Source organism: Fukomys damarensis, unplaced genomic scaffold (genome assembly GCF_012274545.1).
Source record: "Fukomys damarensis isolate Sample0158 unplaced genomic scaffold, DMR_v1.0_HiC HiC_scaffold_16, whole genome shotgun sequence".
NCBI lineage: Eukaryota > Metazoa > Chordata > Mammalia > Rodentia > Bathyergidae > Fukomys > Fukomys damarensis.
Window position 1 is genome coordinate 123,032,041 of NW_022900928.1, and position 15,655 is coordinate 123,047,695.

At 38.4% G+C, this 15,655-nt stretch overlaps 1 protein-coding gene across 1 annotated transcript; it reads right to left on the minus strand.

The window, feature by feature from the left end:
- Nucleotides 1-542: 542 nt before the first annotated feature.
- Nucleotides 543-5,717, minus strand: Scg2 (secretogranin II). Its single transcript, XM_010611792.2, has 2 exons — nucleotides 5,575-5,717; nucleotides 543-2,633 (listed from the first exon to the last, which is right to left on the minus strand). Exon 2 carries the CDS (start codon nucleotides 2,617-2,619, stop codon nucleotides 760-762), a length of 1,860 nt encoding a protein of 619 aa, XP_010610094.1. The 5' UTR covers nucleotides 2,620-2,633; nucleotides 5,575-5,717; the 3' UTR covers nucleotides 543-759.
- Between the last annotated feature and the right edge of the window lie 9,938 nt (nucleotides 5,718-15,655).

Here is a 15,655-nt window from a genome sequence, read left to right on the forward strand (position 1 = left end):
AATGCTGGTTATGGGTATGGAAGATTTAGATGTTTTTTATTTATATAAATCAAGGGCAAAAGATATAAATATGACACAAAATGCCTATTCCACAAATCTCATGTATGAGAGAAACCATGGGGTGCTGGGGGATGCTCTGTTCTCCAGGCAGACAGCATGAGAACATCTTAAATTCATTAGTCCTCACCTGGTTCACCTGTAAGTGTAACAATTCACTCTTTTGCCTCCTTAGTCATTGTCTCTGGCTTTCCAGAATGAAGACTCCAAAGGTATCCAGAAATAACATTTATTAATTAATCAACAATAAAACACACAATAGAAAAGGCCTTATAAATAAAACTATATATGTATAATGCTTTATTGGTTTTGCTCCAGTACTCCACAAAACACTACAGACAGTAACAAAATACTTCAATGAATATTAAAAACTTCCAAGAGAATTATAGGATATTATATGTCATACGTGAGTATCAACTGCCACAGCCATTAGATACACTATTAAACACTATCATAGATATCTTTCTTGAATAAAGGACAGAAAGTTTTTTAATCCAAGAGTCATAACATTTACACATATCCATACACAAGAGAACAGCTCAGAGTAAGTGAAGCAGACTCCCCAGTGACCTGGAATCATCTGCTTGTACATCAGTAAAAGATATTACAGTGTTAACAGGATAGAAGTCAACACACTAAAGAGAAATACTGGGGTTCATACGGAGAGGGAAGAGGGAAAATAGGGCAATTAATGAAAGCTGCTTACATATTTTCCATGGCTCTCTTGGCAATATGCTCCCTTCCCTTTTCTGCCTTTTCTTGGTTAAGGTATTCCAGCACTTTCATCAGCAGATCTTCATCCAAGTACTGTCTATTTGGGGTCTCGTCGTTCTTCAGGGGTCCTGCAGGGAACCTTTTGTTCCCTGGTGCCAGTTGGTTAGTCTCCTGAGAGCCGCGCTGATCAAGGTGCTCGTTCATGGCCTTCTCAAGCTGTTCCTCTTCCTGGACATCATCTTCAGATGAGCCTGGACTGGACACTCGCTTCACCTGGTTTGCATTCATGATCTCGGGGTATTTCACTAGCATCCTGGCCAAGTACTCTCCTAATTCTTGATCCTTGTCATTTGGGTCTTCATAACCCACTTGTCTGTTTTCAGCCCCTGGAATCCAGGCAGCTTTGGGAAGCTGGTTCAGTCTAGATCTCCCGGGACCATAGGGGACCCTCAGGGCAACCTTCTCTCGGTTATAGTAATTGGGAAAATATGAAGGTTTCTGATTTGCTGTACTCTCCATCCCTAAAAGACTTAGAATATCCTCAACACTGAGCCCATCTGGTAAGGCTTCTGTCACAGCACGACCGGGGGCTTTGGGGTACCCACTCTTGGATAGCATCTTACTTGGGAACAGGTCTGCATGATCTAGGTCAGCCTCTGAGATGTCATCTAGGTCAACCGGAAGGTCAAGCTCCTGCACCGGCTCCACTGGCCCACCTGGCTTCTCCCCAGTCTTGAGCATATCAATTAAGTCTTCAGGTGGTATCTGTAAATTCCTAGAGATTTCAATAAGCTGATAAGTAGACTGAGAATCAAGTGGTTTCTCAAGAAACCTGACTACTCTTTCCTCATTTTGGCCATTCTGGGACCTCCCACCTCCCATAGCACTCACTAACCTTTGCAAATAGGCAATGAGTTTGGAGACATCATCTGAGAGTTGTTGGTCTTTACTCTCCTTCCGGAGATCTTCCTGCAGGCCCAGCTGACCCGAACGTTTCATTTCTTCATTGATCTGTTCATTTTTTTCCGTATTCTCCTTGCTGTCTCTCACCTCTTCCTGGGTTTGGCTCTCTATTTTCTCCTCTACTGGACTCCAATCTTCTCCCCCAACCACATCTTCATAAGCAATGTTGTTAGCCTTGTACACATCGTCTTCGTCATCTGTGTAGAGCTTTTGTTCCTCATCAACTCTCTCACGTTTCTGGTTGTTTGGTCTTGTCAGTTTCCCCAGCTCTTGGAAGACTGACTCCAGGGTAGCAAGACTTTGAGGTGTATATTGCTCCTCTACTATTTCGTTTGTGCGCTTGAAGGGGTTGTCCCTGAAATTCTCCTCATACATGGGAGGGAACTGCATGTGCTTGAGCTTTCTCCCTGGCCACTGTTGTGTCTCATAATCATCAGTCATGTCCCCTGGGAAGGTCTTTTCGGGATTTAAGGCATAAGACTTGCTCTCTTTTGGTGCAGATTGAGGTTCATTTTCAGCCTGTCTCAAAGCTTCGAGTATTATCCTCATCCACTCTTCTTCACTCAGTGAATCTCTTGAACTCTCTGGTAAGTGACTTTCCTCTCCATTTTCTTTTTGTGGCAGGGGAACCGAGACACCTTGGTAGGGACTGTAGTCTGGGCTGCTTTCTTCTTTATGAGCTTGTTGCCGGAGTTTTTCAATGTACTCCAAAGCTTTGACCATTTCAGGACTGGGGAACCTTTGGACATTTTCCAGTCGGAGGTCTGGTTCTTTCTGAAGCAGCTGGTTACGCTGCAATGAAGCAGCTTCAGCTCCAGAGAAGAGGAAAACTAAATGGATGAGAAATAGGGCTGCTCCAAGCCAGTGGGTCTTAGCTTCTGCCATGTTTTTGAGATTTCCTGAAAGCATAGAAAACATGAGTTAACACAAATGAAATGGAATAGAAGACACAATAGCAAAACAAATAGAGCATGCAAGGAAAAATGAACAGAGATAATTTCACATTACACTTAGGATGACACTTTTAAAAATCTATGAATTTTTGCTATATGATCTTCACAAACCACTAGAATGTTTAGCAAAAAATGTTACTTCTCTGCATCAAATTTGCATAGCGTTTTCTTGGTTAAAACAATAAAAAAATATTGAAATGAGGTTTCCCAAATATATGTTTCATTTCTAAAAATTGTAGCTCAATTTTTTTAGTACCTATTGTTGCTTCTTAAAAAAAAAAGTGTTCCAAGATGATTTATAATTCTCTCATACAATGTTCTGTTAAAATCTCGGGCAAAATAATTTGCCACAAAAACTGCAGGTACACACACAATTATTCAAAATACATGTGGTTTTTCTTCCAGTTTTGTTGTAGAAACACAGCCATAGCAGTATTACTATATATGATGATGTAATGTACCATAGTAGAATCGATCATGCCAAATGCCTTGTGGATGAGCCCTACTCACATGTCTTTCAGAAATAACTTGTTCTCCCACTGACATCAAACTAAATTATCAATTAATATCCCCAGAATATGGTCTCAGATTTCAGCAGGAAAGCCAAACCAATGAAGTTTCTTCTATATAAGCATGCTAAAATAACAAACTGTTTTAATAATCTGTTTCACATTTCTTCTTATCATTTTATTATGATTTTCTTGCAACATGCAATTATGATTGTATTCCGCATCAGCCCTTAAGAGTGTATAGTAAACAATAACAGATGCTACAGAGGGAACATAAGTTTACTTGTCTATTTCTATTTTGTGAGTGTTCAGATTCAGTTTGTCTTATGTCTGTGTCTATTTTTACATGGACCTGTGAAATCTTAAGTGATTCATACTGTTAGAAAAGCTTAAAATAACCACTATATAATTCCCAATTTAGATAAACACAGATGAAGTGTTGAATTCTTCCTATTTTAAAATCTTCATTCATTTTCTTTCTCTAAGACTTTTAAACCTCACTTATGAATTAGCAAATTAGCTTTTACATGTTTCATATTTGTCATGGTTAAGCCTGAAAAGGGTACTTAAATACAAGCAACTATGTGGTAAATAAAATTCATGCACAGTAAGTTCACAAGACACAGTTTTTGTGATAGATTAAACTTAGTTACTTAGGTACAGTATTTTGGTAGACATTGTTTGTAGAAAATAGCACTGTTCAGTAGACAATATTGATGATTAATGTTTTCACTTTTAAAGCTTAAAAATAGTTGTAGCTATAGAAATTTCTTTAGCATAGATACATATTTCTATTAGAATAACTCCCCTTAGCTAGATTACTTAGTTTACTGGAAAGAAAACATATCTAAATGCATGTCAGAGAATATTTCCAAAACATTTACCATGAGTAAAGGTTTAGTACAAGTAATTGTATCCATAAAATTCTTAGGCTCAAATGAAAATGCATCATATATTTTATATTATTGTAAAATTAATTTACCTTTAATAATCAATTTTCAACATTGGCATTTGAAACAGTAATCTAAAATCTATTGAATTTATTTTCTTTGAAACTGTTATCTTGAAGTATTCTTAACATATGGGTTATATTAATGTTTTTAAAAATCATTACCTTTAATTTGGTTTTTCTTAGAAGTTAGAGTATAATATTGATTGCAATTGCTAAGGCCACAGCCTAACAAGTGCTACCCTTTGGTCATTTATTCAAGTTCAGTTTGAATGATATGGTTATTACCTTAAAGACTCAAAGAATGTATTTCCCAGTAGGAGCTCTTTTATGTAGTGAAGATGGTTTCAACAGCTTTAATATCTTGTACAGGATTTGGTTTAAAATTTAATTTTCTGAAATCCAAATCTCATGAACACAGTTTCTCCCTTAATAGCTATTATTAAAACCGCTTAAATTAAAATGTCTTCTCTATTAAACTAGACAGGCACACTGACACCAGAGCAGTGACACATGTGGATATACCCAACTTGAGCAATTCAACTAGTTGGGGTACCAAAAAGAAAGAAGGATGAAAGAAAGAAAGAGAGAGAGAGAGAGAGAGAGAGAGAGAGAGAGAGAGAGAGAAAACAGCTGTCCCAATCAAAATCTTTCAAAAGGTAATTATACAATCAAATCATAGTCATTACAACAATAACTTGTACATTTATGAATGTTTTCATTACATATTCAGAAGTATGATTTCTCTGTAATTCATAGTCATATCCAACATATATCCCCAGATAATATTTCACCCTAGAAAAAGGGGGAAGCTTTTATTCAGAAGCATTCTAAGCTATTTTCCTAGAACTAAAATTTGGTGAAGATAGAAGCCCTTTCCAAACAGATCAGTTCGGGTAATAATTTTATATAGTTAGTTCATTTAGAGCTCTTGTAAGGCAAATAGCAAAGGAAAAAACAGCTCCAAAACCGGATGCTTCTATGGCTAATGTATTCAGCAGCTTTTGAATCATTAGAAACCTACTGTTAAGAATATTAAGCGTGTATATTATATTCCTGATTTTGTATCTGACTCTTGGAGGAAGAAGCAATGCATTAAGGAAAGAAACAAAATGCCAGGCTTGATTAACTTTACATTAATACATGCATCAACACTCAAACCCTTAACTTTTCCACTCTTCTTACATATGATTATCTAAATAGCGTTCCGATTAATATACGTCGAACAGCAAGTATTACAAATCACAGATTCGATCACGTCAACGCACAAACCTAACATCCTTACATCGACTGTCGATCATCAGGTTGTTACTACCTCATTCTGTAGATATAAGCCTGCCAAAATAGCCTTTTTCTTCTCAGCTAGGAACTGAAGAAAGAGTACGCAATTTAGAACTTTCCAGTAAATCAAAGAGAAAAGCACCCTTACCTCTTTTCTAGATGGCAGAAAAGGTCCACAGCATGTCCCTCCCTCCCGAGCGCTAGGTGAGCGTCTCCGGACGATTCAGCACCCGGACAGCTCCTGAGCTTATAGGGAGCTGGCGCCTGACTCCGCACTGCCTCGCTGACGTCACCGGGCTCAGCCAAAAACCCCAGCCCCAGCGAGCTTTCTCAAAGAACCCGAGAAAAAAAAGATCACTTTAGGCATTTTTTAAAAGAGTTGCATGCTTACGCCACCTGTCTTTCTGTGGAAAAAACTGCAGTTTTCTTTTCTGCTGTTGTGCTTCTTTCATCAAAATCTTAGAGGCTTGAAATAAAATCTCTGCACAATTTCCCTTAGAAAGAAATCTGTCAGATAGACATGACGAATTGCAAGATAATTTCTTCTATGTGGTAATATCTCGTTAGAGGGTGTCTTGCCTCTACTGTGTTATTGTTGTTGTTCTTGCTGTAAGAAAGTTTTACAGAGAGGGGTCTTTTCTTCTTTGTTACCCACGAAGAAATTGCACTATCATTTCCTGGTATAACAAAGATTGAATGTAGGACACATTCTAAATATGAAAAGCCGTATTTCATATCATGACCATAGGCAAGTGTCTTCAAAGGATCACATTCACTTGGATAAAAATGAGACCTGTGTATTTTTCTGTATGAGACTCAACTTTCTGTGAATCTCAACTATGAGACTCTTCGATAGGGGTTTTGAAGGAAGGATTCATAAAATTTTAAGCTTAGTATTTGATGATTCTATAAGAATCTGTTAACTTTTGCAATATCTGATCTCCAAAAAGAAAGCTCAGACCCTGAGTGCTGATGAAAATACTTCTGGCTACCAGGGAAAACTAAGTTTTCTCAGTTTTGGAGCAAAATGTGACAAGTATGTAGTGATTGGCACTCTCTTGGAATCAAGAAGATGTAGTACAATAATATTTCACTTGCTCCCTTGCATCAGATGAGGTGAATACCTTCTGTGAATGGGACCAGTCCAGGGAATGATATAGTAGTTAACTCCCAACTCTTAGATTTATAATTCATAACCCTTGCTGTGCTTTGCCATGGAACCTGATTATATATCTGAATAATTTATGTAAGTCTAAATTTTAAGCTTTATTCAAGATATGAGTTTTCTAAAAACCTTTGTATGCTGAAATATATTTTAAGAATACAAATGAATGTTGCTGTGGAAGAGAACTTTTCCATCTCTAAGTGAATAATTATCTGCTGATTGTATCCACCATTGAGTTATACTATCTCCTAGGTGCCAGATACATTGCTAACTTCTGGTGATAGAAAAATGAATGATTTATGTTTGGCCTTTGAGAATAATTTAGTTTAGTGGAAATGACAAATAAATAGATTACATTTATGTGATGGGAAAGCACTCAGAAAGAGGGTTGCTGGTAGTTTTGTGGAGCATTGTATTAGCCAGTCAGTTTACCTTGAAATTTGGCAGGTTGGCGGTGGGGAACTCCAGATAATGAAGGCTGGTTTGAGATTTCTCTTTACCTGATTTTTAAAGGCTTGTTTCTATGCTACAATTGTATAAAAAAATTGCAGTGCTCTTGAATTTCTCAAGAAAAGAACAAATTACCTAAAAATCTTAATGAAAATAAAAATATTGGGAAAAGTTTGATTCTCCCCATTTTCTCTCTTAGTGAAGAGATTTGATTTTTCTAAATGATGAGAAGACTATTGGCTAGACTGACAAGGAACTTATACAGATCCAGGTTGGAGTTATATGGCCAGTTCATCCAATATATTTATGCCTCCAAACGTTCAAGTGCTCAGTTGAAGAGATTTGAGTAAACACATCCTATTTATTAGGCACCATCTTAGTGATGCCTACTCATTCACTGATATCCCAGCTTTATATGTGTAAGGCATTTTTAAGTTCTTACCAAAAGCCTAGCTAGCTGGTCTGAGTTTTACCTAATTTTCTGTCCAGAAGTTCTAAGTTCATTGTGACCAGTTAAACTAACCAATAACAGCAAAACCTTGGAAAATTCTACATGGCTATTCTTAAAGGATTGAGTTGGTCCAGCATAGGTTTCAAAAGCCCTCAAGGAAGTCATTCTGCCAGGCTGGTTCGATCACATAAAGCTTAACTTTTTGGCAAGGATGAAAAGCTGAAGTTCTTCTAAGGCCTGAAAGGCAACCTCTTGCCTGAAAATATTCTTAGTAATCTAAAAGACATGCAGAACATTAAGTGTTTGAGAAGTGAGATGTCAGAAGGCATCCAAATGGGATGGACTAGCTCCATCAGGACAAAGGTGTGTGTGGAACAGTGAGCAATGTGGCCATTTCATTCCTACCTGCCTTGTGGTACTATGGTGAATATCATTTATTGAGTTCTATTACATCCCAAGCACTGTAATTGGAACCTAATTTAGTCCTCCAAACAATTATGTAATGGTAGCTATTTTTACCTCCACTTTAGTGAAGACACTAAAGCTCAGAAATAAGTAAGTTGTTCGTCACTTGGGAGCTTATAATTGACAGAACTAGAATTTGAGGCTAGGTCCTTCCACCAGCATTTCTGCAATAAAGCCTATGATTCAGGGACTCCACTAGGTGATGGAAAAGACTACATAGACTCAGTCTTCAAAGAGCCAAGTCTAGAATGTGGTTACTTTGGTAAATATTCTCCAACGGTTGTCTCAGTGGCTTTTCTTGATCGCTGTTCAGAGGGCATAGGTCACTGCTGTCTAGGGCAATGTAAATGGAAGAAAGACTTCACACTAGATCCCTCCCTTGCATATTATAATTTCTTCCAAATGAAACAGTGGTTATCAAACTTGGAAAATGCTATTCACTATGTTGTTTTTCTTAGATTTTCCAATATGTTGTAGCTAATAAACCTATCAAAGTCTCTAATTTTTGCCAGTAATTATTGATCCTGAAGGAAATTATTTCCCCAATAGAAGTCTATTTGGAGAGGAAATTAGAGTGTATACATATATAAAAATCAAACTTTTTCTTGATGTGAAATATTTTGGAGTATATATAGGACATTAAAAATAACCTATACATCTTTTATCACTGAATCTAAGATCATTTTAAACATTCCTTACAAAATTGTAATTTTCTGTTAGTTCTAAATTGCCAACTCTCGTTGACTCCAAGAAACAAATCTCTGTATCATGAACATTTTCAAAATAATTATGTACTGTGTATGATAATGGTTTTTACTAAATTAGCTCATAGCCTCACCATGGTGCTGTTAAGTTCAAACTAATCGTTCACCATTTAAGTAATTAGAACAGACTAATTTGTTTTTGTGATGAGATTTTCTTAAATCTTGGTCATTTTATTCTTTGTTGTTCAATTTCATATTTCATCTAAACTCAGATTTTGTTTTTGCTGTCATTTTACAAGCCATCTTCTACTTTAGTAATCTTTTAGTTTTTTTTAATTTGAAACTTATCTCTCTTCCACTCCATTAAACTTCTCATTTTCTTTCCATTTATATACAGTGTAAAAGCAATTAAGGCCAACGTGTCTTATTACTCCTCTTTCTCTCATCTTCTTTCCTGAACTAACTTCTTCATCTTCCTATCCCTTATAAGACAAGGCTCAAAGAGGAATCCAGTCTGCACCTCCAAGCTGAGGTTCTCCAACATTGGTCTAAATATCAGCGGTGAGCGAGGGAGACTTCACAGCTTCCCATGGCCTCCTAAGGGCTCAGCTATTTTTCTATTTCTTTTCTTTTTTGGAGAGCGTTGCTGCGTTGCCTTGAACTCTCTGTGTAACCCGAGCTAGCCTCAACTTTGAGACAATCCTCTTTCCTGAGCCTTCCAAGTGCTGGGATTATAGGCGTGCACCACCATAGCCAGACCTCAGCTGGTTTTACACTGCTCATTCTTCATAGCTCAGCCTCACTTCCCTTTTTAAACTTTTCCTTCTGTATACTCCTAGTATATTCTTTACCTCCTTTATGCTTTGCTTAAGCAATTTGCATGAGCTCCTTTCTCTTAGTGATAGGATACTTTCTCTTTTAAAAAAATAAATGTTCCAGTCATAAATATGATGAACTTTTCAAACTCACTATAAAAGAAAAATGAAATATTTTTCATCCTCTTTGCAAAAGCAAGACCTACCAAATTTCTGTGTGGAGAAAATAAGACCTGAAATAGGGTATACTTTATTCAATAATTATCTGCACATTTCCCCAGGCAGACTCGGGTAGGTTCTAGGAAGTAACAGCTGTTTTTATTACTATACCTTCATGCCTAGTCCAGAGCCTTGGGTATGAAGGCTAGCCAAATATATGTGATTTGGAATTCACTTGAATTAAAGTTTTCTCATTCTTACTGCCAAAGCATCACACATTCCTTGTTGGAAGTTTTTAATCCTCTCAAAGTGTCTTTATGCAAATGAGTTGCCTTTATTCCTATGAGCTTCATACGCTGCTCATAAAGCAAATTTGATTGTTTTTTTAAGGGAAAAATTTTTTCCACTGTAAGAACACTCTTATTTTTTCTAATCGTTCTCTTAACTTGCAAAACACTTTCATGGTTAGAAATTGAATTCAAAATTTAACCTACACAGAACAAAATGAATCATTTTTGAGGTCCAGTACTGGTTTAGTCTCCCTAATTTTCATGCCCCACTTATCAAGGTGCCACCTACTGGTAGTTCTACTTGCTGGTCCTAGGTGCACTAAATAATATTTGAGGCCCCCTTGAACTTCTGACTTCTTTTCCATATGAAATAGAAGTTCTGCTGTAAACAAGGTATTAAAGTATGCTTTTCCTCACACACTTTCACTGAGAGCTGTACAAGTCAAATAAACTCAGACTTTCCTCTCCATTGACTTTGGATTCTGGAACCATCTGTGCTGGCAGAAAAAAACAAATATCATTCTCTCAATCTAGTACCATGACTGTTTGGGCATCTGCTCCCCCAGTGGATTATGGGAGGGAAGTTTGTGCAAAAGTTAATTACTTTCTTAAAACAACACAGAATGTCTCAATTTTTCAGACTCTCCTGGCATAACTGTTTTGTGAATCAATGTTTTCAGCATTTACATGAAAATATTTTGAAGAGGACATTTTCTGCTTGATAATCTTCCATCTACACTCCTCTACCCCTCATTTTAATGAGAAACCCAGAGGGACAGAGACTCCTCAAGGTTAAAATACAACATCTTCAGAGTCTATTTAGTTTAGCATTTTGTGTTCAGGGCTCCCATGGACTCACCAGATGACTGCACAGTTCACTCGGCCTTTGTAGGAATTTTAGAGTGCTTGCTCTGTTTGCTCCTTTGGTGAAAGGAATTTATCACTTCTGGAGGTGGCACATTTGCATACATAGTATGCGATACAGAACTGTAAAAAAGGAGGTTCTCAACCCAAACTTTCCTCTTCCAAATCCAGTGACTTCATCTGTATTCCACATCATAGTTAATTTTGTTTTTATTTCATATTTTGGGGACAGGGTCTTCAGAAGATATATGATAAAAGAAAATTAATCAGTCATTACCACCTGAGCTGAAATTAACACAGATCAAATTATCTACTTAACACTAAAGAAAGGACAAGGAACCCATATGTAGGAAAATCACCTCTATGTGATGTAAAGTATATGTTTAAGCAGTTATTTTCTAACAGGTTTGGTACCAGTTCTGAAATATCAGCGTTACCTGGAAATTTGTTCCACTGTATATTCTCAAAACCCACCTGGACCTTTTCGTGTGGTAAAAAGCCAAAATTAAATGGAAATACAATTGATATTTCCCTACAGCTTTCCTAGAGTCTTTCCTTGTAGTTCATGATATTTTCCTAATATGAAAGTGCTAGTGGTATTTATAAAGAGCATATCCATAGATAAAAATCTGCAGATACTCAAATCCCCTACGTAAAATGGTATATTATTTGCATATAACCTGTTCCTGTTTTCCTGTCTCTGGGTTACCCATCACACATAATACAATGCAAATACTATACCAATAGTTTTTATAATAATGTTTAGGAAATCATGGGATGAAAAGTCTGTACATGTTGAGCACAGATGCATCTTTTTTCAGGTGCTTTTGATTTTCCGTTGGCTGAATCCACTGAAAGACACAAGGGCCAACTGTACCTCTAGTGAATAGTAACTCTTTACTTCACACTGCTGCCTACTGCATCGCATCATTGGATAACATTATTCTCAAGTTCTAGATTTCTCCTCTCTCTCATCATGGATCCTAGTTCTGTACCTCAAAACTACATGGACCCGGTTCTAGTCCTCTTCCCTGAGACCAGAATCATGCCTCCCCAGCCAGTTAAGTAAAACAGTTCCATTAAATTTTCTTCAGCCACAAAGCACACTCTTTGGTAACTCAATATAAGATTTGAAAATAGCATCTAACTGCAAATGGACATCATTCATCCAATCTCTCTAACTAGAAAGCTCTGCCCACCTACTTACTGCCTGCTTCAGCCCAGTCAACATCCTGCTTCTCAAATGATCATTTCCTCCACAGAATCCTCTCTGACTGCCCCAATTCTGTGAATCCTAGCCAAAATGTTCTTTCATGGAACCATATATCTCTCCTGAATGGTACTTATTACAGTCATAATGCTGCATTCACATTTGTGATATCTCTTAGGTTATAGTATTGCTGATTGACTTTAATTTATTTTAGGACATGAGATCAGGGACCTTGCTCTATTTCTCTCCCCATTATTGCCAAGAGCAATACAAACCAATATGTAAAATGATAACATGTACAAGTAAACACATCAAGACTCAAACTAACCCCGTTTCCTTTCAGTGCCTCAGCTTCTCAGAGTTCTCACACGACCAGTTATAGTCACCTACCCTCAAGTTCAACCCTGAAATCTTCTTCCAGCTCATTCTCTTACTTCCTCCCCGCCATTATTGCCTCTTCTTCCCAGCTGCTCTTTTCTGATGTATCCATTTCTACAGCCTCTTTGTATTTCCTCATGTTTGGCCACTCAAAACCCTTTCCCAATCTCTCTGGTGTCTATCACTAGTCTCTTTCCATATATCTTTTTTTTTTCAGGAAGCTAAGTATTGGTGCCTTGCAGGAAGTAAGTAGAAGTAATTCTACTTCTAATATGGACTGACACTAGAAAGTACTGTTGATTGGGTGACTGGGATGGTCAAAAAAAATCAGTCAATTTCTATCAGCTGCCTACAAAGTATAAGAAGAGAGACTCCATCCCAGAAAATTCTTTCATCATTTTTCTGTCATGAGTTTCCCCTGCAAAACTAGTACCAATTGGATTAACGTCATACATTTCAAGTTCTTCTGCTGATATTTTTACTTCCCCTTCTATACCTCTCTAGATTCCCTTCCCTAGATTTTCAGTTGCAGTTCTCTAACCCTCCCAATCAGAGCACACATCTAATCCTCTCCCCACTTTTTTTTGTACCGGGGATCAAACTGGGGACCTTGTACTTGCAAGGCAGGCAGCAGAACCACTGAGCTAAATCCCTGGGCCCCTCTCAGTTCCGTATTCTTTCTCATCATTGCTATGAAAATGTTCTGCCACTGTACTCTACCATTTCTTCTGAATTTGAATTCTTTTTAAGTTTTACCTGTTTCACCTCCTAGAAGAAGCCTTCCTTGACAAATCCCTACCCCTTGCATACACTAGCCTCATTTCTTAAAACACAAATGTTTAACTGAAGGTTCATTAAATGCCAAGAAATTAAATGCAAATACGTGCCTGTGACAGTGTTTTGTTTTCCTTGATCTAGGCAACTCCAGGCATGTAAACAGATGCTCAAGTAAACCTACAATCTAAAGAGTTGTAGCTTTCAGTATCAAATATTTCTGTTTCTCCCTCCTTCTGGGTCTAGGATAACATTATACATCCAGCACTGTTGTGATTGAGTGGCACAATAAGAGTAAGTACTAGCCAATGATAATAGAGTAGACTAACATATCCCAGGGCTAACTGTCCCTTATCCTTGACACTGGCAAGGTCTGAGATGGTGGCTGCCCACACCATCTGGTCCATGTGTGACTGCAATATGTAGTTGCCTTTCAAGTCTTTTGTGGACACGTATGAAAAAGTTTTCTAAGCAATTAATTTTGGTGGCATGTTTGTTACTGCACATAACCTGGCATGTCCTGACTGATACAGATATTGAGCTGGATGTAGTGGAACACTGCGGTACCATGGGTGCCCTGCAGTTGCAGTCCTACTCAGAGAAGGATCGGAAGACCAGGTGGCAATGAAGCTCTTGTTCCGCTTTCCCCTGGGAGTTCCTGTACCCAGAGTTCTCAATCAGGTGATCATAAAGATTCTGAGATGAGGAAGGCACACCCAGGCACTATCAAAGGTGACTGGGGGAGCAGATGTAGCCACATGTCGAACAACGTCAAGTTATATAATACGGAATTTATCCCTGGTATAACTCTCCTGATTATATAAAGGAGGAACTGTCTTCTGGAGACTAGAACATCTTTAATACCTTTCTAATAATTGAAAAAAAAATGTTTTGGTCCTAGGGCTCTGAGTTTTCTGCAAGTTTCAAGATCTAATTGGAAAATTACTAATATTTTATGTTTTATTGTGTGTATGGTTTGAATTGCTTATTTGTGCAGGTGAGAAAATTCTAACTTTGAGGCAATGATGTAACCCTCTAAAGTGGAATCAACATAAAAATATACTGAGCAAACAATAGCGTAGTTAATGCTTAGAGAAAGCAAAATATTTCTGGCAAAAATAATTTGCCAGAAATTTTGTGTTCCACTGTAGCTCAACTTTGGCTGAGGCTTAATGGTATAGTTTCATCTCTCTCTTCCCCCTGCCTCCAAAAGTGCTATATATTTAATGACCAAAACTAAATATAAAAAAGTCCTTTAATTACACAGCACAATTTACCTCAGAATAAATTCAATAGGCAGCAGTTACATACGGCAGAAGGTACTATATGTTTTTCTTTAGCTGTGTGACCTCAGACAAGTTACTTGACCTCTCTGGGACTGTTTCTTCATTTGCCAAACAATGGTGATGTTGCCTTGCAGAGGGGCCTCAGAGAATGTCAGCAAGAAATCAATTATACAGTAACTGTAGGCATGCTCTGAAAAGTTCGGGGCACTCACTGCCTGATTATTATTCAGCTCCCAATCCCTGAGAATTCACTGAAACAGACCCTGCAGTATCTGAATTTTAAACTAGTAACCAACCTTTAAATTTATTTTTCCTTTTCACTGTTTAGAATGGCTTTCTAGACACCACTGAAAGGTGAGTCACTCGTGACCTCTCCTCAATTAGAAGGAAGCAGGGGGAGAAACCCAAGTGTTTGCGTAAAAGGAGGAGGAGGCGAGAGCTCCTGCAGCCCGCGGAGGTGGCGCTTTAGGGAGGAGGCGGCTTCTGGCGCTTCAGCCCGGCTTGGCGTCAGACGGATGAATCTGAAGTCAAAGCACACAGGACTGTGGGGAATAAGATGTGAGTCATCGTCCACCCGATGGCCTGGGCTCGGAGGAGTCGCCGCAGCTATGAATGAAAGGACAGCTCCTTCCGGCCCGAGATGAGCCGAAGCTCGAGCATCACGCATTGTTCATGCCCTGGCTCTGTGCTAATGAGACTCGAGAACCAGGCTGAAATGTCACGACGCGTCTGCGTCTTTTCCTGAGGATGTAGATGGTGCCGGACGGACACCAGGGGACGGGACCTCACCCCGCGCTCACTCACCCCAAGGATCCCCAGCCTCCTTGGCTACTGAGCCAATTAGAGTGTTCTGGGCTAACGAGCGTCTTCGCAGGCCCTTTGGGGTATTCACTTCCTGACCTCACCTCTGAAATCTAAATTATCTGATTCTATCTCGCTGGCATCCACCAGCTGGGGGATTGGAGTCTTTGAACAATAGCAGTCAAAAGCCAAGGAAATAAATTCCCATTTTCCTCCTGCAATGATGGTTTTCTTTTTTTCTTTCTGAGCTATACTTCATTAATCTTCATCTCAGTCAGAAGCCAAGAGTCATCTATCTATAAAAAGCAGAGCAATAGACAAATGGGCAGGTGCTGGAGCCCGACTGCCTGGATTTGAACCCTGCTTCTGCCACTGATTAGCCCAAGAGCTGAGCTACTTACATATTCTCTTGGTTCT